The sequence below is a fragment of the Pristis pectinata genome, chromosome 15 (genome assembly GCF_009764475.1).
Source record: "Pristis pectinata isolate sPriPec2 chromosome 15, sPriPec2.1.pri, whole genome shotgun sequence".
In the NCBI taxonomy this organism is placed as follows: Eukaryota; Metazoa; Chordata; class Chondrichthyes; order Rhinopristiformes; family Pristidae; genus Pristis; species Pristis pectinata.
In genome coordinates, this window is record NC_067419.1 from 35,386,914 (window position 1) to 35,411,901 (window position 24,988).

A 24,988-nucleotide genomic window follows, 5' to 3' on the forward strand; every position below is an offset into this window, starting at 1 on the left:
GGTTGACAAGAGACAGAGAATATCTTGTCAAGAGGAAGAAAGAAGCTTACCTAAGGTTTAGAAAGCAAGAATCAAACAGGACTCTGTAGCAAAGAGGGAGCTTAGGAGTGGACTTAGGAGAGCTAGAAGGGAGCATGAGAAGGCCTTAGCGAGTAGGATTAAGGAAAACCCCAAGGCGTTCTACACATATGTGAAGAATAGGACGATGTCTAGAGTGAGGATAGAACCGATCAGGGATTAAAGAGGAGACATGTACCTGGAGTCAGAAGAGGTAGGGGAGATCCTTAATGAGTACTTTGCTTCAGTATTCACCAGTGAGAGAGACTTTGACGTTTGTGAGGATAGCATTTAATAGGCTGATATGCTAGAGCATGTCTATGTGAAGAAAGAAGATGTACTGGAACTTCTGAAAAACTTTAGGATAGATAAGTCACTGGGGCCGGACAGGATATATCCAAGGTTATTATGGGAAGTGAGGGAAGAGATTGCTGCACCTTTGGCAATGATAATTGTATCTTCACTGGCCACAGGAGTAGTGCCAGATGATTGGAGGATGGCAAATGTTGTTCCTTTGTTCATGAAAGGGAGTAGGGATAACCCTGGGAATTACAGACCAGTGAGTCTTACTTCAGTGGTGGGCAAATTACTGGAGAAGATTCTTAGAGACAGAATTTGTGAGCATTTGGAGAAACATTGGCTGATTAGGGACAGTCAGCATGGCTTTGTGAGGGGCAGTTTGTGCCTTACGAGCCTGATTGAATTCTTTAAGGATGTGACAAAGCACATTGAAGGTAGAGCAGTGGATGTGGTGTACATGGATTTTAGTAAGGCATTTGATAAGGTTTCTCATGGAAGACTCATTCAGAAAGTCAGGAGGCATGGGATCCAGGGTAACCTGGCTGTGTGGATTCAGAATTGGCTCACCCATAGAAGACAGAGTGGTGGTAGGTGGAGCGTATTCTGCCTGGAGGTAAGGCAGAATATGCTCCATCTACCATCTGTGACCAGTGGTATTCTGCAGGGATCTGTTCTGGGACTCCTGCTCTTTGTCATTTTTATAAATGACTTGGATGAAGATGTGGAAGGGTGGGTTAGTAAGTTTGCAGATGACATGGAGGTTGGTGGTGTTATGGATAGTGTAGAAGGTTGCTGTAGGTTACAGCAGGAGATTGGGAGCTGGGCTGAGAAGTGGCAGATGGAGTTCAACCCGGAAAAGTGTGAAGTGATGCACTTTGGAAGATCAAATTTGAAGGCAGAATACAAGGTTAATGGCAGGACTCTTTGCAGTGTGGCGATTTTAGGGTCCACATCCATAGATCCTGCAAGGTTTCCATGCAGATTGATAGGGTTGTTAGGAAGGCATATGGTGTGTTGGCCTTCATTAGTCGGGGTACTGAGTTTAAGAGCCGCCAGGTAATGTTGCAGCTCTGTAGAACTCTGGTTAGACCACACTTGGAGTATTGTGTTCAGTTCTGGTCACCTCATTATAGGAAGGCTGTGGAAGCTTTGGAGAGAGTGCTGAGGAGATTTACCAGGACGTTGCCTAGATTGGAGAGCATGTCTTATGAGGATAGGCTGAGTGAGCTAGGGCTTTTCTCTTTGGAGAGAAGGAGGATGAGAGGTGACTTGATAGAGGTGTACAAGATGATAAGAGGCACAGATCAGAGACTTTTTCCCAGGGTGAAAATGGCTAACGTGAGGGGGCATAATTTTAAGGTGATTGGAGGAAGGTATGGGAGGATGTCAGAGGTAAGTTTTTTTTTTACACAGAGTGGTGGGTGCATGGAACGCACTGGAGACAGATACATTGGGGACATTTAAGAGACTCTTAGATAGCCACATGGATGATAGAAAAATGGGGGGCCACGTAGGAGGGAAGGGTTAGATAGATATTAGAGTAGGATAAAATGTCGACACAACATCGGCCCTGTACTGTGCTGTAATGTTCTATATTGCATGCAATTTATAGTAATACTTATCGGCAATGAACAATGAGCAGCGCTGCTTGTGTATTCTTAACCACTCAGTCTTTGGCCGCTGGGGAGCTCCAACAATTTGAGACATGAAGGGGCATCAAGGTTGCCAGGCACTGGTTGTGATCCTACCCATGGAGAAGCTCCAAAACATTCCTGGAAAAGACATTATTATACAGTTCAGGGCCTCCTTTATCTCCCCTACAAGTGAATAACAACTTCATAAAAGGCAAGGCCACCAGTATGCCATTTACTGGAAACCACCACATGATTTCCAATAAATTTCTCAGACAGCGCTATCTGTGTCACCACAGCCTAAAATGAAACTTAAGTCAGCCAACTTGTTGACATATTTGGCCATTAAATAACTATTGCAACAGGGAAATCACTAATCCCGTTTCATCTTACCACAATAAGTGTTTTCCAAGTTCTGTGTTTCAGAATCCACAAAATTGGACATAGTAATTCATCCTTGATCCAAGGGGACAGCTTAAAAAGTAGTCTTCCATGTCACTGAACTGTGGCACAGTTATAAGATAAGATCTTTATTAGTCACATGTACATCGAAATGCTTCTTTGCGTAGAATGTTCTGGGGGCAGCCAGCAAGTATCGCCATGCTTCCGGCGCCAACATAGCATGCCCACAACTTCCTAATCTGTACATCTTTGGAATGTGGGAGGAAACCAGAGCACCCGCAGGAAACCCACACAGTCACAGGGAGAACATACAAACTCCTTACAGACAGCGGCGTGAATTGAACCCACGTCACTGGCGCTGTAATAGCGTTACGCTAACCACTGCACTACCGTGCCTGTCCCTGAAGGACTGATCATTATATAATACATATACTACTTGTATATACTACCATTTATACATATACTACTTACTGATTAAGAAGTGACTTAACAAGCAAATATTACCCATTGAATAAGAATTATGAGATTGGCAATGTGGTCAAGAATACTTCACACTTGATATTCATTACATTTCTTTGTTTTCATCTTTGGTACTGGAACTAAATTAATGTAAAAGTAACAGAGGGAGGCATAAATTATGAGCAAACACTCAGTCATTTATAGATTAAAATGCTAATATAAATCACAAGATTTGTCACATCTTTTTGCACAGCCAGTCATTTCTATATTTTCCTTGAGATGTTAGAAAACTGACAATGCAGTAGTTTTAGCACTTCCCAACTTGCCTCAAGACATTTTAAGAGTCAAACAGACATCTGGGACTGTAGATCAGACGTGGTAAGATTGGTAGGTCCTTTTTCTGAACTGAACTTGTTGACAACTTCATTTGATTCTATTTCACAAACTACTGGATTGTTGAAATTAGGAACATACTTGTGTATGATAATCTAGTGTCAAACAGTAGACAGCTACTGCTGATTGGAAGGGGCATGGTTGGTAGTCAAGAGAAATTGATGGTTGAGAAGGTGTGATTGGTTGTTGGGGTTGGAGGGGAGATGGGTAATCAGAACGGTGGGGTTGTTAATTGGGAGTGGGGCATTGATAGTCAATAGTGCTGGTCAGCAGTCAGGGATCAGGTCAGGTCAGCCAATCAGTGGGCGAGACAACACTCGGACTGAGTTGGCAGGTTGGTGTGTGAGAGAGGATCAGGTGAGTTTTGTGACCTTGGATTTGCTGGTGGAAGTCACTGTCACTATGGATATGGGTCCAAAAGAGGAGGTACCTTCATAACATAAAAGGTACCTTTCTGAAGCAAGTTCCTAATGCCAAGCTAGGACCAGCTCGGGCAAGGCCCCATTAAGTAAGAGTGAAGCATGAGTGCTTATTTCTGTATGAGTGGCCCTTGCACAACGCAGGCCAAACACGTGTGGACTGAGGTCCTGGAAGTGATGTCCACGTCTGTGTTCTATGCTGTTGGACAACACCTCCTCCACACACCGGTATGTGAGATGCTCAGAGAAACTCAAAGGAAAATCATGGACTTCGTGCAGCTTACAGCAAGTCCTCAATTTTCCATTGTGTTATTTTTCGTTGAAGTTAATTTCATAGCACATATAAATGTTGTGCTGTGTGATCTAATTTGCAGGCACCTTACTAATGCACTCCTACCCCTTTGCAATAACAACTAATGGTGCAATTCTATCCATTTATTTAGGTCTATCTCCTCCTTCCTCCCTCTCCCCCACCTGGTTCCATCTGCCCATCAACCCCACTCATCTTGTTCCACCTATCACCTACCAGCCTCCATCCCACCCCTCTTCATACTGTTCCCTACTGGCAAACTTTCCTCTTCCCTCTCAGTCCTGATTTCAGGGTCTTGACTTGAAATGCTGACTTACACCTTTGTCTCCACTGATGCTGATTGACCAGCTGTGTTCTTCCAGCGTTCTGTTGTTTTGTCCCAGATCTCAGTATCTGCAAGTCTCTTTTGTCCTCTGCCTACTTCAGCTCAAGAACCAGCACATCTGCACATCAAGGAACTTGTGGTTGAGTTATAGTCTGTGGTGAAAGGACTGTCTGTGCTTCAGAACCTCCGAGACCTCAATTTTGGAATCGTTGCTGTATAGATTCAAGTCCTGCCCTAGGAAGAGCTAACAGGTGCACAGTGCTGCATTCTTGACCCCCTGGTGAATGACTTCAAGGTATGCATCAATATTACAGAGATTAATGCACAAAATAAACAGGAAGAGGTAAGCTGTGAGCACATTGGCCTGATATGTGGGTAAAGAGGAACTTATTTGAAGGGATGAGGATTTGTAAAAGAGGATTGGATAACGAGCAGGAGATTAATATACTGTAGATGCTGCTTTTTATCTGGTTTCAATAGCTGCAAAGCAATGTTTAGAGACAATGGAGCATATTAATGTACCTTGAGATTAGTGCCACACACTCCTAACATAAGAATTAGAAGCAGGAGAAGACCATTTGGCTCCATGAGCCTGGTCTACCATCCAATGAAATCATGGCTGATCTGATTTCAAATCAGCATTGCCACCTACCCAGAGATGCCTTTCACCCCCTTACCTATCAAGAATCTATTTACCTCTGTCTTAAAAATATTCACCCTCTGCTTCCACTGCCCTTTCAGAAAGAGAGTTCCAAGGCTCATGATGATCTGAGAGAAAAATCTTTCACCACACTTGTGAAAATGCTGTCCTGAAAGCAGGGCTCACTGCACCTACATTAATGGAGTTAAACTGCTGTGCCAGCATGTACAATAATAGAGGTTGTGCCCAGAAATCGGCTAAATGTGTAGTGTGCCAATGTGATCTGAGAGAAGCAAAAACTATGTGGAAGTACAAGCTGTGAAGCTGTGTGACAGAGTGGGAGAGAGTGAGAGAGAGAGAAAGAATAGGTCTGATCTCCTGTGGTTAATATGCCACACTGTTGTAACATTCACAATATTGTCATAAAATAGGGTCTTCTTCTGTCTCTTCCTAAGAAGCTGTTAACAATACTGGCACATAGGAGATGCCTGTTTACATATGGCAAGAATTTGACTTGCTTCAACAGTAGAAAGCAAGTGCTGAGAAATCTAGAAGTTTTAATTTCCTCATCTAAATTGTACCCAACTGTGAAAGCATAACTCGACTGAAACGTTGTCACACCTGAAATATCATTGAGGTAACCCCAATGTAAATTACTAATCATCTGGAATGGAATTCAACATTATGATTTATAACACTAAAAATTATAGCCAACAACTGAGTTGGATACCAGTTGGAAAGAGGGAAGAGGGCTGAAGCATTGTTTGTTCAGGCAAGAGCGGAGAGGGGGTGCAAAACCTAGTGTCAGATCAAAGAGAAAGCTGCAGTTTCTACAATGAGGTTTTACCAAAAGATGAATCCTGCTCAGCCCAGAGTTACTGCAGTCAGCAAGAGTGAACTGGTCATTCAGTAGAAGTCATTGCTCACCTGGATACTTGATGGATTGCCTACCGAAGCAGTCCCGAGTATGTGCAGGGTTCAGCTCATAGCAGGAGGGGTAAAGAGAAAGCGAAGGATGTTCTGGTGTCCTGGAGGACAAAGAATTCTTTTTTTTTTTGTCATTTGACGTCCCTGCACAGCTGGTCGTAATTCAATTACCAGCCCTTTGGAAACCTAGAGAACAGCGGGAGACATCTGTACATCTCAAATCGATGACTTTTTTTTTGATACTGCAGTTGCTCCAGCTGTTTTCCCCTTCAGCTGCAAGGCCTTTACTTGTCACCAAGACTGCTCAATTAATGGACCCTCTTCCAGGAGGAATGGTAGTGTAGCAGTTAGCCTAACGCTTTACAGCACCAGCGACCCAGGTTCAATTCCGGCCACTGTCTGTAAGGAGTTTGTACGTTCTCCCCATGTCTGCGTGGGTTTCCTCCGGGTGCTCCGGTTTCCTCCCACATTCCAAAGACGTACGGGTTAGGAAGTTGTGGGCACGCTATGTTGGAGCCAGAAGCATGGCGACATTTGTGGGCTGCCTGCAGAATACTACGCAAAAAGATGCATTTCACTGTGTGTTTCGATGTATATGTGACTAATAAAGATATCTATTATGTTAATGAGCTGATCTTACACAAAGGCATGATTGGGTGGCAGACCACTGACGATTATGGTAGTGACTTCTGGCAGCTTATTTTACCAATCTGGATGCCCACATGCCCACTTTCTGGCTAGCCTTGATTCCATCCAACAGGCACCTCCACGGCAAAGCTGGTCTTTCCTTGGAGCTCAATGTCCAACCGGAACTGCTGCCCTCTGTATCAGTGGGTCCCACTACCAGCCATCCATACTTCAGTAGGATATTCCAGTTTGCTAAATAATGAGAGCCACCTCTGTGCCTTCTGTCAGGAGCAGAAAGTGACTGAATGTGTCTGAGCCTCTTTGTGCAGCCTTACCTGGGCCTTGTGGCTGAGCCATGACACCTCTGGCATTTTAACTTGTCACTGTGATTAAAATCTGTACATTGTGAGATCTTTTCAGAGACACTGATGACATCCTGCGTGATTGTTCTCTTTATTCTTTTTAACCTTGACACAACTGACCACATCATCCTTTAGCCCTTCTCTACCGTCTCCTGGGTGGTTCATTGCCAAAGAATCACTTGCAATACTTTCTCCTGCTTCGCTTGCACTGTTACCGCTGGGGTCCCCAAGAATCTATTGTTGCCACCCTCCCCATTCCCCAGGCTTTTTACAATTTGGTGTTGAATTCGATCCAACTGAGCTGCAGACTACAAGCCACATAATTGTTAATCCATCCGTTCCTGCCTCAGTAACATTGTTGATGTCTCTGCTCATCTGCCACTAAACTTCCAATGTCTGTCTTTTATTTATCCATACACTTGTCAATTCCATTACACTCCAGGTTAGTGTTCCTCATTGAACCCTGTTGACTTTATCCAGCAAATGTTGCTGCCCACATGCTAATTCATACAAGTCTAACTCACTCACTCACTTCCTATTTATTAGGCAGTGCTTAGGGATCAAGGAATCTTGGAATTGTTCAGTGGTATTTCAGCTAATGGTATTTATCATTATAAATTGCCCGTTTTATAGACCATTGGTGTTCTGGTTGGCTTTTCATGCATTCCATTAACTCATCCAGAACTCTGCTGCTTATGTCTCATCCCCACCTATACTTATTTGTCATATCCAATCCTGCTGCTCAATAAAGACTCCATATGTTCTGCCTCAAATTTAGCATTGCCAGCTATTTTTGCTTCATCCTCTCCCACCTGTGTAGCCTCATCCTTTAATTCTCCATCTCTCTGACTCCAACTGCTTGTGAGACAACTAGCCCTTCCTGCCCCCTACATAACACTTATCCTGATCATTGATGGCAATAGCTCAGCAAAGCAGATCCTTCTCCCTGCATTTCCCACCCTCTCATCTCTCTGTCTCTCTCTCTCTCCTCTAACCAAACTCCCTTAAACACACTATTCTGTCAAGTTTTGGAGACTCCACTTAGAAACATGAAAACTTATGGAAAAAACAGAAGCAGGAGTAGGTAACTGGGCCCCTCAAATCCATTCCTGTAATGTACAGTCATAGCTGATCTCTATCTCAATACCATATTTCCACTCTCTCTCCACACTCCTTGATGCCTTTTGTGTCTAGAAATCTATCACCATGTTAAATATATTCAATGACTTGGCCTTGACAGTCCTCTGTGGTAGAGAATTCCACAGGTTCACCATCTTCTGACTGAAGAAATTTTTTCTCATCTCAGTCCTTAGTATTTTACCCCATATCCTGAGACTGTGTTCGCTGGTTCTAGACTCCACTAGCCAGGGGAAATACTCTCCTTGCATCCAGGCTTTTGCACCCTGTCAGAATATTGTATGTGTCAATTAGATCTCTCATTTTTGTAAACTCTGAATATAGGTTTGGTCAATCCAGTCTCTCCTCGTTTTACATTTTCTAAAGATCCATATTTATGCAATGGTTCCTACAGACTGGAGGTGGCAGACGTAATTCCGCTACTTTAAAAAAAGACAGAGGAAACAGGAAACTACAGACTGAATAGCCCAACACTGGGAAGGGTAAATGTTAGATCTGTCAGCTTTCAGTTCCATTAATTCCTCCAGTATTTTATTTTACTAGCACAAATTTTCTTTAGTTCTTCCTTTTCATTCAAATTTTGGTTCCTTAGTATTTCTGGGACTTTGTGCCCTCTTCCACAATGACAGAACCAAAGTATTTGTTTAATGCATCTGCCATTTTGTCTCCCATTATCAATTCTCTCATTTCTGACTATAAGTGACATACATTTGTCTTCACTAATCCTTTTCACACACTCTTTTCTCTCTCAATCAATCACTTTTTTTATTGCTGAATTCAAAACGGCTCCCAAGACTTGGGCTTAATATTTTTCTCTGGCAATGTTATTTGACTAATCTTTGAATCTAATACTCTCCTGACTTCTTTGGTTAGCCATGTATGCAAACTTTCATTCCATTTGCCATACTTCTGTTAGAATTTTGAATGCAAATTGGTGTTGCTGAGTGTGAGTTGTGTTGAAGCATATAAAGATTATTTATACATGCCAGTCATTTCAGTATCTGTAGCAGAGATGTTCAAGTCAGTGTCAAGTTCCCATGACGTTGCATATCCTGGTTCCAATTTTCTAGCATAAAAATAGCACCAGTCGGAGAGTTAATTATGAGTCCAGATCACACAATTTCAGCTGTATCTGCGAATGGCAAAGTTATTTAGAAGATAGAACAGGAATAGGCCCTTCAACCCACCATGTCTACACCAACGATGATGCCAATCTAACAAATCCCATCTGCTGCACATGGCCTACATCCCTCAATCGCCTGCCTGCTCAGGTGTCTGTCTAAATGCCTTTTAAACATTGCTATCATATCTGCTTCTACCAGCTCCCCTGGCAGTGCATTCCAGGCACCTACCACTCCTGTGTGTGTGTGTGTGTGTGTGTGTGTGTGTGTGTGTGTCTTTAAAAAAAAAACTGCCTCGTAAATCTCCTTTAAACCTTCCCCCTTAACTTAAACCTGTGCCCTCTAGTATTTGACATTTCGACCCTGGGAAAAAGATTGATTATCTACCCTATCTATGCCTCTCATAATTTTATATACTTCTAACCTCCTTAGTTCCCACTATTTTAGACTTTTTAGCAAACATTAGGCTGAAATACTGCTCCATATTTCAATTCTGCCAAATTGATCTTGACATCTGTATTCATGAGGTAGATCAACGTTACTTGTTAAAATTTCAATACCTGTGACATACCAGGCCATATCCTTAAAATAAAGCTCAGTACTCTTTCAAGTATTTATCACCCTTCCCCACCAGCTTTACTGCCCTGAGTTCATTCATATCTGAAACCAGCATGAGTCCCTGTTCATAGGTGTATAGTGGGGTCAGGGAGGAACATACACCTTTTAGGAGTTCACTTTGTGAACTTGACTTGCACCTGACCACAGCATATGCCATGCACATGATGCCTAGTTTGTTTTAGTATTAAGTCACCAAACCACTGGCACGATACACAGTACTGATGTTATTAGATTAGTAACCCGGGGGCTTGATTACTGGGTTCAAATGGGGAACTTAAATGGAATTCTTTAAGGATATTGGGAACAATATACTAATAATAATGGTGACCTTGACACTATGCAAATATCATTAAAACCCCATATGTTTTGCCAGAGTCTTTTAGAGTTTTACATGTGACTCAGACCCACAGTAATGTGCATAATTGATGGCCTGGATTTTGCCAACCATTCCACAGAGCAAAGATGGGTGAAGCTTGCTCCATGCACATCACGTCATTACCTTGTCTCAGACCCTGCTGCCTCTTCGGGCCAAACTGCTAATGGAATAAATCACATGGAAGAGATACAAGAGAATCCTCCAATAGTATTCCCTGTGCATATTGGATTTCTCAATAATCATGTTTGAATGTAGAATCATCATATTAGTTACCAACATGGTTCCTCCTTCACAATTTTCCAAGAGTATCATTAATTCTGATAGCGACCATTGTGCAAGTTTCAATGACTCAGATCGATTCCGACCAAGTGAAGCAACAGCACAGAAAAGCCCATAAGTTTCTCCTGTTTGTACTTTGACCCATTCCTCCTTTGAGGAGCATCTCCACTGGAATACAAGGAGAAAGTCCATAATCACTAATGGACGATGGTGTCCCTGTAAATTAGCAAAGACCATCACTGAGAAAAGTTCTTAATGCAAAATAAATTGACCACTGCCACAAGGAAATGAACATGGTATGATAGCTTGTTTTATTTTGCACTTTTAGCTGCTAAAGTTATACTCCACATGCTAACATGTTGCTTAAAAAGCTGCTGATTATCACAGAAAGACAGGAACATCCTGCCGGTGGCTTGCCACAATTGAGCAAATAGCTTGAAGCAGACAGTGTCATCAGTGCAACACAATTATGTGGGCAGTGAAGTGATCTATCCATGCTATGATCAGAAAGAATATATCGATTCGAGAACCCACATCGTACTTCTTCCCTAATTTGATCATAAATGTGGGAATACTTTTGGTTCAATATGATGGTTTCACTGTATATAACCCCTTCTACCCCATCCATTGTTTAATATTGTTCAGTGATGTGGCGAGAATACACAGCTCAACAAATTCATCAGGTTTACGTATGTATTGGGCAACCTTATGGTTCAAATGAAGTCACCTCCTATTCTGAGGGTCTGAAGCTGAATTACAACTTTGGCCATCATTCAAATTTTTCTACGTCCTTTAGTTCAATACCAGAACTTTGCAGGATATTGGACGTGGGTTTGATAGCAAGTATTGCAAAAGGAATTCATCAATATTTCTGTTAAATATATCTTTGGTCAATTAATGGAGAACAGCATTTATGATAATTTCAAAACAAAAATCAATTGCCCAGAACATATAAGAGAGAGTTTCATATATTTTGATCACATTTGAAGCTGGACATCACTTTTGCAACTACCTTTACTTCAACCTCTTTCTTATTCTTTTTCCTGAAATCATAGAAAAAGAAAATACATACATGGACCACTGCCTGTATAATAATTTGTCAGGAACCTGTATTCGGTGATTTACATTTAAGAGGGATCTCACACTACCAGTGATAGATCTCCAGTTCTCATTCTCCAGTTCAACACCTCTCACCTGTTCTAGGAAATCCTTCCCACCATTCAATGTACATCTTTAAAAGTACTTTTAAGAAGTAGCTTGTGATCCTGAAGATGCAGAAGGCATATAAAACTGTTTTTCCTCATGTGAAAATCATTGCACTGGCAACTTTTATATCCTGAGATCATTTCAAAACACTTTGCAGCTAATTAAGGACTTTCTAAGTACAGTTACAGTTATTTACTGGGTAAAAGTGCCATCACATTCCTGCAAAACCAGGTCCCACAGATAGTAAAGACAAATGATCACCTGTCTATTTCAGTGGTGGTGCTTGGGGAATAATTATTAGCCAACTCACTGGAGTAACTCTACAAATAGACAAATGAAGAAGTTGGGGCACTTCATCCAAAAGACAGCACTGCTAACAGTACAGTGCTCTTTCACTGTGTCAGTGAAGTGTCAGTATAGGTTTTGTGCTTGTCTTGGGATTGGGGCTAGAGGATTTTGACTCAGAAGTGTGACATTTGTGCCAAGGTTAGTACCACATTGAAAGTGTCATTTATAGCAACATTTACAGTATTTTAGATTTTTAATCGGGGGGATTTACCACCCTCTGGAAAGACAGTTCTGGAGTCTACCTGTGCCTACATATATGGCCATCTCAGTCACAATGGTATAATTTGGTAAACCATCAATCAATATAAATAGGAATTTCGAAATACTTTTTTTTGGAAAAGAGAGAGTAATCAATGAAAAGTTTTATTATACACTCATCTTACTTTTCCCTAATTTTACAATGGTAACAGGGTAAGAATAGGAGTGAACGATTGAAATTCATAGGAGTCGGCATTTTGATCCCCCCTGAGCCTGCTCTGCCATTTAAACAGATTGTGGCTGATCCTCTACCTCGTCCACTTTTCTGAAAATTTACTCAACTTCCTGAGTATTTAAAAAAAACTTCCAATCTCAGTCTCAAGTGCATTCAGCCACTGAGAATCCAAAATGTCCTGAAGCAGAGAATGCCAAAGATTTACCACCCTCTGGGTAGAGAAATTTCTCATCTCAGTCTTAAATGGACTAATTCCTTCTCTTGAAACCATACCTACTAGTTTTAAATTCTCTAGTCAGACAAAACAAAATGTCAGGCTCACCCCTGTCAATCCCTCAGACTGCAGTTTGAGTGTTGGCCTTTTTAAAAAATATTTACAGCACAGTAACAGGCCATTCTGGCCCAACGAGTCCGCGCCGCCTATCTATACTCATGTTAACCTAACCATACGTCTTTGGAATGTGGGTGGAAACCGGAGCACCTGGAGGAAACCCACGCTGACACGGGGACAGTGCACAAACTCATTACAGACTCCTTTTAAATGGCTTCAGGCAAACAGGATTAGTAAAACCTGCTTGTTCTGGGCATAAATAAGGATTATTGTTTTTAAACCAGAGAGGTTGGAAATCTCAGTGTAGACGAATATTGTGTGTTGTACAACATTTGATGCAAGTTGGGTCAGTTTTACACTGGAAAATATATTGCAAGGGAGAACAAAAAATTCCAATAAAAAAAACAAGGAAGTTATTTTTCTGTGTTTCATTATCTTAAGCTTGTTTCATTCTCCTAAACTTCATTGAGCATGGGGAGATTCTGCTAATTCTTTCCGAATGGGAAAAGCCCCTCATCACAGGAATCTACTCAGCATCATCTCCAAAACAAGTTTATCCTTCTAAATGCTCAGAGACTACACACAGTGGTCTTGCCAAAACCCTTTGCAATTCCAGCAAGACAACAAATTCATTCACACAACTCCAAAAGCAGTGCTCAGCTGTCAACAATCAGACTAACTCTGAACAAAGCAACTTTTGCGTGCATTTCTGGGTTCCTTGGTACCTGCTGGGAAAATCATTTTCTTGTTTTTTGTTGGAATTTTTGTTCTCCCTTGCGATTTATTTTCCAGTGTAAGACTGACCCAGCTCACTTCAACTGTTGTGCAGTACACAATATTCATCTGCAGTGAGAGTTTCAATCTCTCTGGTTTAAAAAGCGATCCTTACTCATACCCAGAACAAGCAGGTTTTACTAACCCTGTATCCCTGAAGCCATTTGAAGGGCTAACACTCAGACTGCAGTCTTTTACCCAAATGAGGTCGATTACCTCCTACATTCCCAGATGCAACCTCGTGTATGCCCTGACTGCTTTGCCCAGGGAAATCAGGGTCACGGTCTCTCTCAGCCTCCTAGCCTCACAATCATTCCAGGCTGCTGCCAACAATTTCACAATTCCGTGCTCACTGCTGTATTAGGGAGGTTACCCAAACTCTGTACACAAGGGGAGATTTAATCTGCTTTTTCTTCAGTTCACAGAGTAATCGCGAGTGTTTGCCTATGCTGCAGGCTTCAAAGTCCAAGCAGTCAGAGATAACACACCTTTCCATGTTTCAGAGAAGGAGGCCATTCAACCCATCAATCTACGCTGGCTCTCAGAGCATTGCCATTCCACCACTGATTTTCCCTGTAATCTATTCTCCCCCAAATTCCCATCATCTCCTCCCACTCCCCAGATTCTACCACTTACTTCCACATGAGGGGCAATTTACAGTGGGCCATTAACTTACCAACCAGCACATCTTTGGGATGTGGGAGGAAACTAGAGAACCTGGAGGGAACCCAGAGTCACAGGGAGAATGTGTGCACACCACAAAGAAGGCGTCGGAGGTCAGGATCAAACCTGGGTCGCTGGTGCTTGACGCAGAAGCTCCCTCAGCTGAGCCACTGTCCAGCCTAATGTGACTCCTTCTAGCAACTTCCTACCAGGAGCAGACCTGGTGTCCCCATCAGTAAAGAGCAGAAGTCTGCGAGCACTGTTCTTCACAGCTGGTACAGTTCCCCTGAACCACTGGAAGCACAATCCACCTACAACAATCACTACGAACATCCATTCAATCAGCAGCACCATCCCCCTTTAAGAGTTAGCTGGAAAGACCGTGCCTGCTGTGCTTACACCCTTAAAATTGACAGATCTTGCAACGCATCAACAGGAATCGGGGGACTCAAACTGACAATGTCTGCTTCAATGCAACACTTAGGGAAACACATAATGCTCTTCTTGGAACTTCACAATTGTAGATCTCATTCTTTACTCAACCTTCCCAAGCTTTAGAGTACCTAGAACATTGTTAATGGCAAAAAGAAAAACTGCTGAAGATTTTCCTCGGCTGCTTACATTTAGACTCCAACCATTTTGCAATAAAGCCCGACATTTCATTTGCTTTCTGCACCTTCAGTTCACCATTTGCTTTTTGTTGAGCAGCAAGGTCAAGGTTCCCATATGTACCAACATTTACTAGTTCTTCATCTTTCAAAAAATATTCTGTTTTTCTAGTTTCTAGAATCTATTTTAGAGAAGGACATTATTTTATTATAAAAATATTATAAAATTATTATTTCTTGGAAGCATAAATAGGTCTTTTTATATTATCCCTTTTTAGGCCATCACTACTGACATCAATATAAATTACCACTCTTCAGATAGTTAATTGTGCCAGATTTTACTGGGAATGTAATCAGGTCCACAGATTGTAATTTATTGCATTCTCTCTCAAATAAAACTACACAAGATGCTGACATTTTGTGATCAACCTTTGAGCAGTGGAATGGGTCGATAATTTAATAATCTTTTGTTAAATTAACAGAATTGATTGAGTTTTCCATTATATTCTTTTGTGTCTTGGTGGTGTGGAACACATCCTAGAGCAGATGAAACTTCACTAGAACATCCAAACAATTTACAAATATTTCTGCAAACAGGTTACATCACAGTATTCAGTGTCATATCTGCTAGCAGTGTTTACACCAAAATGGATATGAGATCTATGTGCATGCCATCAAATTCCAAAGTATTTGTTCATCTTTGATAAAGTATCACACACAGTGGCGAGATCACTCCGGATGCCTTGAACAACTTTTTCAATGCTTCTGGAATCTTTCAGCATTTCAATGCTTTGGGTATATGGATCATAGCGTATAGAAAATGGGCGTTTGACTGACTTTGCAAATTCCCTGAAAGAATAAAATATACTAATTGAAAAAAAAAGTTTAATTATACCTAAAGTAGTACAACAGGTAACATTTCAATATTCCTCTTTCTTCTCACGCAAATGCAGTAAGAATAAACCACTTGATTCTTTATGCTCTTTCCACAGTCCATATACAAGCTTCCCATCTAAGTATATCCTCCTCTTATTTATTTAATCTCCTGATCCCCAAAAGCAATTCCACAAAAATCCAAAATGATTCATTAATGGGGCCCAGGCATCACTGACAAGGTCAACATTCATTATGCATTCATAATGTGAGTTGCTCTTTTGAACCACTAATCTACATGGTGAAAACATTGCTTCCCTTTTGAGATGTAGGCAGTTCCAAGGTTTTGATCCATAGACATTGAACAGTCATCTGCTTACCCGCTCTTTGTGGACATCAGTCCCATTGTGGGTGAACACATTTCGGTCCTAAAACCTCCAAATTCTTCCACATCTTCAAGTGGCCATGACAGCACAAGGACTCTAACTTCACAATATTTTAGGAGCCAGAGTATAACAAAAATACCAAGCTAATAAAGTTCAAAAGGTAAAGCCCTGTCATTTGTGTCATCAATTTAGCAATGAATTTAGTTCTATAGCTCTGATCACAAAAGTTATTCAGAATGACACAACGTCTGGTAGATAGTGATCGCTACATACAAGGTATGGGAGGTGAAACCTACCTGGAAAAGATCAATTCCTGCATCCCTTAATCACAGAAGTGTTAGGGATGAGCTGATGATCAGAAAGGCAAAGGCAAATCCCCATTCATTCAAATATACACAGTCACAACTAATTTTAGGTGGAAAGTATAATTTTTGAATAGCAATGAACTGAGCTTCACTACAAGTAACTTGTTGGACTGCAATTACACATCTGGGTGAAACTAAAGCAGAACATAACATGAATTGCAGGGCACTGGGGAGGAAATTTGTCTTTGGCTGTATGTGCCATATTTGCACTGTGGGACTGTGTGCGCATTGAACTCCACTTCTGAAATTCAATTCATCAAAATTTAGGGAGAAAGTATAACTGGTATAGATTCCTATATTGTGTGATTAGTGCATACAACTGAGGATGAACACCAGATCTTCTTTCCCTCCTATATGAAACAGCATGACTGATAGCTAGAGAGCAGGGAGAAAATAACAGATGAAGGAAGCAGTGTATGGTTAGAATCAATACCACTCTGATGATTAGGCAGTCAGTCAATTCCTACAAAAGTGGAATCAAAGAGATTGCATTCCTTTTAATAAAATTGAAATCTCTTCAATTTCTGATCTATTAATACCTGGCTGTTATGTTTGCTAATCAGACAGGTGTCCCTTTCCAATAACAGGGCATTTTATTCCCATTCTTTTGCATAAACATCATCAGCCACTTTAATTTTGTGGGTCGGAGCCAAATGGAATTGTATCTTCTCTAAGGAATCACAGCACATTATGGCATCATGCACATCTGCCTGTGGTGCTAGCCTTTTCTTATCATCAAAGCATTGCAGCACAGGTTCTGCTGCGACTGCCTCCCCTGATTCATTTGAGGCTCAGCTCATGGACATCAGCGGCTGCCATGTTGCTATTAGTCAGCTGAGTGGCTCACGCATCACATTCAGATGGAATAGGAACTTGCTCTTGTAGTGAAACAATCTTGGACAGCAACATACAGGGGACCCGCCACGTTTACGAGGTGGGGGAGGGCACGCGATTGCCTTCCTCAGAAACGGCCCACAATCGTGATTTCCAAAACACAAAGCAGTGTCATCTGTGCGTGTGTCAAGAAACGCAAGTTAGAAAAAATAAATTTTGCGTTTACTTTTGTCCCCACATAAATTTCGTAAGAGCGAATTTTTATTTCGTATCTCAGATATTTTGGGAGCAATTTGTGAAGGCCATAAGGGAAAATTTCTGTTACCCAAATTGCTGTCCAACTGCAACATCTACCATGACCTTTGCTCAATCTGGCTTCGGACTTTCTCTGGTGATCATGTGACCCATGATGAAAACTTCCTTCATGTTGAACTCCAACCCCAGTTGCTTCTCCCTGCATCTGTTCATCAGGACTCTCAGTCATGATCTAACTCTGTCTCTTCCCCCTTTGTCCTTCTCCAGCGACCAATACATCATCTACTGTGGTCAGGACCCCATGGGAACTTCAAGGACAGCTACAGTCTTTGTGGAAATTCCTGCATTGATTCCAAATGTTGTCTTCAATAGCAGGTTAAATGTGACCCCTACTCGTCAAACTCTACATGTCAGAACCATTCACTGCATCCAGCACACTGGAAGCACCTGCTCTATGCACATCTCACAAAACATCTTCTATTGTCTTCATGGGGTAATAATGGCTCCTCTGCAGAATGCTATTAAAATGCTTCAGCAAATTCTCAGCTTGCCCCTTGACAACACTAACCAAGCTAGAAACACAAGAGGTACATATAATTGTTGGCACTGCCTTCTATATAGATTTTCAACTTTAAGATTCTCCTTAATAGCCACTGGAACATGCCTCTTTTTGTTTCCCTGAACCATGAAAGATGTTAGCATTTTCACTCTGATGTACACAGCTGAAATGATACTGTCATGGTTTATCATTCAGTATTTCAGCATATTACTACTTCCAAGTATAGCTGTGACATCATTCCAGTCTACTACAATGCAATCTACATCATATCTCTTTTGATTCTTTGGGTCCATCACCTTCAGAGAGCTTCTCCCAGCAGGTTTTAACACATCCACCTTGTTGGTTTCATGGGCACCACCTGGAGACTGAAGGCTTGTTTCAGGAAGATATTACATACTGCTCCAGAGTATATCTGCAATATCATTGATTGCTCTTGCACCAACAGCTTGACTTATGGAAACATAGTTATTGAAACATAGATGGAGTTGTATTCAAACCATATCCCTTTTAAAAGCACCATCACAATTCCACCTGCAAGGTTTTGATTTCAAATTGATTGGAAATTTGTTAAATTACCGTCCTTTGCTTAAACATTTCTTGCTTCCTTTTAACTAATCTAAACCCAAGAAAGTTAACACCGAATCCCCATAAAACACCAGTCTCCATAAAACACAAGTCCTGAAACAATGGGAGTACTATCCATTCCTGGGCACTGAAAGCTAGAAAGGATTGGAAAGTATGGGAGTGCGCAAAGTTTACTGGAATGATGCCGAAGATGAGAGATTTCAGTTTGATGGATAGATCATAGATTATGGCATCATTCTTCTTAGAGCAGGCAAGACTGAGTATAGAGTCATAGAGAGATACAGCATGGAAACATTGAGTCTGTGCTGACCATCAACCATCCATTTACACTAATCCTACGTTAATCCCATTTTTTTTTTATTCTCCTCACATTCCCATCAACTCTCCCCAGATTCTACCACTCATCTACACATTAGGCATAATTTACAGAGTCCCATTAACCTACCAACCCACACATTTTTGGCATGTGGGAGGAAACCACAGCACCCAGAGGAAACCCACAGGGTCACATGGAGAACGTGCAAACTGCGCGCAGACAGCACCCATGGTCAGGTGCTGTGAGGCAGTGGCTCTACTAGCTGCACCACTGTGATTGAGCAACAATTTGAATGGTATTCAATGCCATGAAGAGTCCAGACAAAGAGAAACAGTTTCCATTGCCAGAAGAGTGAAGAACTGCAGGAGAGAGTAATTTTACTGTCCTCAAACACAACCACTGCCCCATTACTATGTAGCCAGTCACCCTTTATAACAAGCTGTAGTCATTTCTGTATCTACTGCTTTAGATCCTTTGTGGCCTGACTGGAGTAAAACTCCTCTTTTGTTTCTGTACCTCTGGTTCTGCACTTTACAGTTATAACATAAAGACTAACTTAATTGCTAATGATAATCTGATCTTCCACCCTAATAATAGCTAGATTCAAGGAGCAAAGGAAATTTGAGTGAGAAATTACTGATGGAGGAACAGTCCTCACTATATACAACTAGCATTTTTTATTAGAAGTGGCTAGCTAAATCAAGCAAACAGCAGTATCCATTCTCTAATACCATAGGAATCAACAGCAAAAGACCCACTTAAGATAGGCTTGTAACCATTAGAGGGAGTGGTTGTTCTAATGGGGAATATTACAATTGTAATATTGGAGCTACTGAGTGAAATTTGACTGCCAATTATCTTTATGTTAGTCACCCAGATACGTCTCCAGACTTGTGTTACAACTGCTTTGATTGGTTTATGGTGGTTCTACAATCCACTTCTGATCATTGGCCAACTGATTTAGCATCAATACACCGCTATACGCAGCAGGTTCTGTGTTAGCAGACAAATGTTTAATGAACTCAACTGGCATTCCCGTGTGTTAATGCAAAGCATGCATTTAAATGGGCTGACATCTCCACTAAAAAGGCAAAGGAAAGTCATGCAAATATATTGGAGGATTGTCAATAAAGGCTTTCAGAAATGGAATTGCATTGGCACTTTAGGGAAAACAATACACTGAAAGTGTCAGGGAATGGGACTAGATAAGTCCCAAGAGAGAGCTGGCATGGACTCAATTGGTGACATGGCCTCCTTCTGTGATTCTATGACTCCAACATTGCCAAAAGCTTCTTCTGGACTTTGGAGGAAAGAAAGTACTTGCCTCATTTTCTCCTTGGCCTCTTCAAAGCTTTCTGACAAAAAATAGGCTTCCTGGAAGGTGGTGATGAGACACTCCTGGTTACAGGTCGTCTTTGGATCAAATGGTTTGACGACCGCTTTGTCCGACAACGCATGCTGTGGGAGACAGTCACATGTAACATTGAAATCCTGTGATTATGCACTCCAAACACATTGCAAGTAGGGAAAAAGATTACTACTTGCCTTTAGTTCCCCAATAGAAGACAAAAGTCCTGCACCATAAGCACGTAGCTGTCCTTCTTGCTTACACAGCCCAAACTCAACAGTGAAGAAATAGCACTGCAGACATACAAATAGGACATTACTATGACTATTAAGTTAATTAAAGAAAGGTTCTTGAATTCAATAAAATGTCAAGCAATTACACGCAGAATTTGTTGTGGGGTTGGTGGGGGTGTTTACTGTCAATCATGATATAGCAAGTAACCAGATTAACTGGCGGCCTCTTCAGAAGTATGTCTCCTATCTGAGGAGCAGAGCTATGTAACAGTAACTGTGCCAATCATGTTCTCTGCATTGGCAATCAACATAACTATGAATTACCAGTGCTGAATCTACTCATCACTAACTGCGATAATTACCAAGTTCTTTTACACAATCATCCACACTCACAAATGCAGAGCAATCAGAACTAAAAAGACCAAGGTAATTTGTTCAAAGACATGTGTAATCAAGAGTGGTATTAAATTGCTCTGTTACAAGGAAGCTGTCAGACATGACAAACTAATTGATAGTTCTGATTATGGACCTTAAAACATGTAACAATCACATACTGTAAGGATAACAACAAAGATAACAATGGATGTAGCAACGATAACAAATATGGACCACTTTCAAGGCTGCAATATCACTAATTGATTTTATTATTCAACATAACACATCCACATTGTATCAGAAGAATCAATGGGATGCTGCACTTATGTAAAATAATTCAGAATGAATTGCTTCAGGATCTCCTTTAAGTTGACTGACACAAGTATGCTTCCCAAATTAGTAAATGTTACGTGTATTCTATGCAGCCAACCCCTAGATGACAGAGGCTTTGTAAAAGCATCTTTTGCTATTCTAAAGGTCATTAGGAGAACTCAGACTCAAGTATAAAGAATTCCTGTCTGAGAGTATAGCTGCAGGCACTGATGTACCACATAGTGCCAGAATATGCACTAGCGCATAAACTTCACATATGTTGAGACACCATTCTCAATTGAACTCAGAAGGGAAAGAAAGGTCAGCCTTTTCTGAAAATACCACATATGGTACAGTCAAATTGAAGAGTTTGTTAGATATTGAGGGAAACAAGGAATATGGGGTTAGTGCAGGAAAGTGGTGCTGAGGTAAAAGATTAGCCGTGAACCTATTTATTGGTGGAACAGGCATGAGGAGCCAAACGGTCTACTCCGATATTTGCTATGTTCTCATCTTCTTTTACCAGGACGCTGCCTGCATTAAAGGGCATGTGCTATAAGGAGACGACAATCTTGGGTTGTTTTCCATGGAGCGGCGGAGGCTGAGGGGAGACCTGATAGAAGTTTATAAGATCATGAGAGGCGTAGATAGATAGGAGATATACGGGCAAGTTTTTTTTTTCTACACAGAGAGTGGTGGGTACCTGGAATGCACTGCCAGGGGTGGTAGTGGAGGTAAATATAATGGAAAAAAAGATAAAATAAAGATAAAAGATATCTTTATTAGTCACATGTACATCAAAACACACAGTGGAATGCATCTTTTTGCATAGAGTGTTCCAGGAGTAGCCCGCAAGTGTCAGCACGCTTCCGGTGCCAACATAGCGTGCCCACAACTTCCTAACCCGGACATCTTTGGAATGTGGGAGGAAACCCACACAGACGCAGGGAGAACGTACAAACTCCTTACAGACAGCAGCTGGAATTGAACCCGGGTCACTGGCGCTGCAATAACATTACGCTAAATGTGTACAGAGGCATTTAAAAAGCTCTTAGATGGATGTGGACACTGTGTTGGCAGAAGGGATTAGTTAGGCTTTTAATTACTAGTTTAATTAGCTTGGCACAACATTGTGGGCCGAAGGGCCTGTTCCTGTGCTGTACTATTCTATGTTCTTATGTTTATTGGCCAAGTTTGGGAGCAAGTTCCTAACCTGGTGCAGAAGTCACTGGAGCTCACTGCCCAAGAGGGTGGTGAAAGCAGAGATGATCAGAATAAAACTGGAGAGACACATAAGGAGAGGAATGAATCTATCAGGAGTAGGGGGAGTGATCGCCCAACAAGTCCAATGTCTGGAGAGATCGCCAGAAAACAAGGAAACAATGAAAGGAAACAATGGTGGATATTTAGTCAGGTTTCACTCAAAGCAGATTCAAACACAAAATGACTTACGTGCAAGTAATAAAGCCATTAGATACAATGTGAAGGGACACCAGCTCAGCCCGTACGTCAATAACGTCAAGTCCTTCCTTGCAGCAGTATTGTTGCCCCATTCTCAAACCCACCTGACACCAGGACCTGGATAGGTTGATGTTTCCTTTACCTGTAATGTGGCAAACCCAAGCCCATACTCTTCTGCTCCCGTCAGAAACCCTAAACCAGTCCACCAATGGGTAAGCAAGTGTGTAATTACAGCAGTCAGCCTGGGTCAACCAATTCACTCCCGACACAGCACCGTGACTCCCTGACAAAGCAATAAACTGAAAATACAGAAAGAAAAATAGAAAATTCTGGGAATACTCGGAATGTCCAAAAGTATTTGCAGAGAAAGAAACAGAGTGAACATTTCAGATCAAAGACCTTTCATCAGAACTGGGAACTGTTGGAGGTAAATATCTTAAAATACAAAGGAAGTCAGAGAGAAGAGAACAACAAGGAAGGCCTGTGGTATGGAGATAGGCAAAAGGAATCAAGTGGCAAAAGGGGTTTTGGCAAAAGGTAATAAAATCCTAGCAAAGGTGAAACCTCAGAAGGATTGTCTGAAATTATCAAAGAAATGCTGGAAATCAGGAATAGATAAATAGGAATACTGGTTACCTGAAAATGTTGAATCTGGCAGGCTGTACTGTCCTGAACTGGACGCTGAAGTACAGTTCTTTGAGCTTAAGTTGAGCCTTATTGCATCAGTATAGGACGTTAAGAGCAGGGAAGGCAAAGTGGGACTGGGATGGAGAATTGAACAGGAAGCTGGAAGCTCGGGATCATGCTTATAGACTGAATAAAGGTGCTCTGCAAAACACTCATCAAACCTGTGTTTGGTCTCTCTTAACAAAGCTAATTTCTCTACCCCTACTGCTGCCAAAATCACACACCATTGCTCTTATGCTTGAGTTTTTCCAATGCCTTTCCAGCTCATCTTCCCCCACAATACTCCCAAACTTAAATTCATCTGAAAAGCCACAGTTTAATTCCTCCCCGTGCCAAATCCCACACGACCTATTCTCACCAAGGTCTAATACCATGCCATGCCAAACCAATTATAAGGTTCTTGCTCTGGCACCAGACCCCTGCATGGACCCTCTCCACCCCATCCCCCAACACACAAACATCGTCGGTCACCACCTGCCCCATAATAGCTGCAAACTCTGTCCACCATCCCTTGTCCCTTCTGCATTCAATCCAAGCTTCCGTGATGATTTGCCCAGCCACTATGCACCGGCTCCCTGGAATTCTACACCCAGATTTCACCCCCTTGCTCCCTAAGTTCTTTGTTTTGGCTGTGTTGTTTTATTCCCCATCTTAATTCCTCCCTCTTGTCTCTTCCTCCATCTTCAACGTTTATTGTAACCCTTCTTGTTGTAAAGTGACATCTACCTGCACAAGGAGGACAACAGATATTCACATTATAGAGGCTTTTTTTTCGATAAACAAGTTACATCCGTTGAGTTGATCATTTGATATGGTTTAATTTTTGTTCATGGAGCATGACCAAGTTACACATTTATTGGTTTTCCTGACAAAATACACTTTTCAAGAATTCAGTTAAAGAACCAATATTAGAGTCATGGAGAAATACAGCACAGAAACAGGCCCTTCGGCCCATCGACTCTGCACTGACCATCGAGTACCCATTTACACTAATCCTATACTCATCCCATTTTATTTTCCCATTATTCCCATCAACTCTACCACTCACCTACACACTAGGGGCAGTTCATAGTGTCCAATTAACCTACTGACAGGCATGCCTTTGGAATATAGGAGGAAACCAGAGATTCTGAGGGAAACCCATGCAGTCACAGGGAAAACATGCAAACTCCACACAGACAACACCGGAGGTCAGGATTGAACCTCAGACTAAAGGAGCTAGGGTTGTTCTTATTGGAGAGAAGGAGGATGAGGGGAGACATGATAGGGGTATACAAGATATTGAGAGGAATAGATAGAGGAGACAGCCAGCACCTCTTTCCCAGGGCACCAATGCTCAAAACAAGAGGACATGGCTTTAAGGTAATGGGTGGGAAGTTCAAGGGAGATGTCAGAGGGAGGTTTTTCACCCAGAGAGTGGTTGGTGCATGGAATGCGCTGCCTGGGGTGGTGGTGGAGGCTGATACGTTGGACAAGTTCAAGAGACTGTTAGATAAGCATATGGAGGAATTTAAGACAGAGGGATATATGAGAGGAAGGGGTTAGATAGTCTTAGGTGTGGTTTGAAGGGCGGCACAACATGGTGGGCGGAAGGGCCTGTATTGTGCTGTATTGTTCTATGGTTCTATGGTCACTGGAGCTGTGAGGTAGCGG

General features: G+C 41.7%; 1 protein-coding gene across 1 annotated transcript in view; it reads right to left on the reverse strand.

Moving 5' to 3' along the window:
- Nucleotides 1-14,718: 14,718 nt before the first annotated feature.
- Nucleotides 14,719-24,988, reverse strand: part of LOC127578209 (tryptophan 5-hydroxylase 2-like) — a 37,961-nt gene continuing 27,691 nt past the window's right edge. The window contains exons 9-11 of the mRNA XM_052029937.1: nucleotides 20,465-20,560; nucleotides 20,244-20,377; nucleotides 14,719-15,595 (exon numbers count right to left, since the gene is read on the reverse strand). Of these exons, the coding sequence (XP_051885897.1) occupies nucleotides 15,421-15,595; nucleotides 20,244-20,377; nucleotides 20,465-20,560 (405 nt within the window). The 3' untranslated portion in view covers nucleotides 14,719-15,420. The remainder of the gene's footprint in view (nucleotides 15,596-20,243; nucleotides 20,378-20,464; nucleotides 20,561-24,988) is intronic.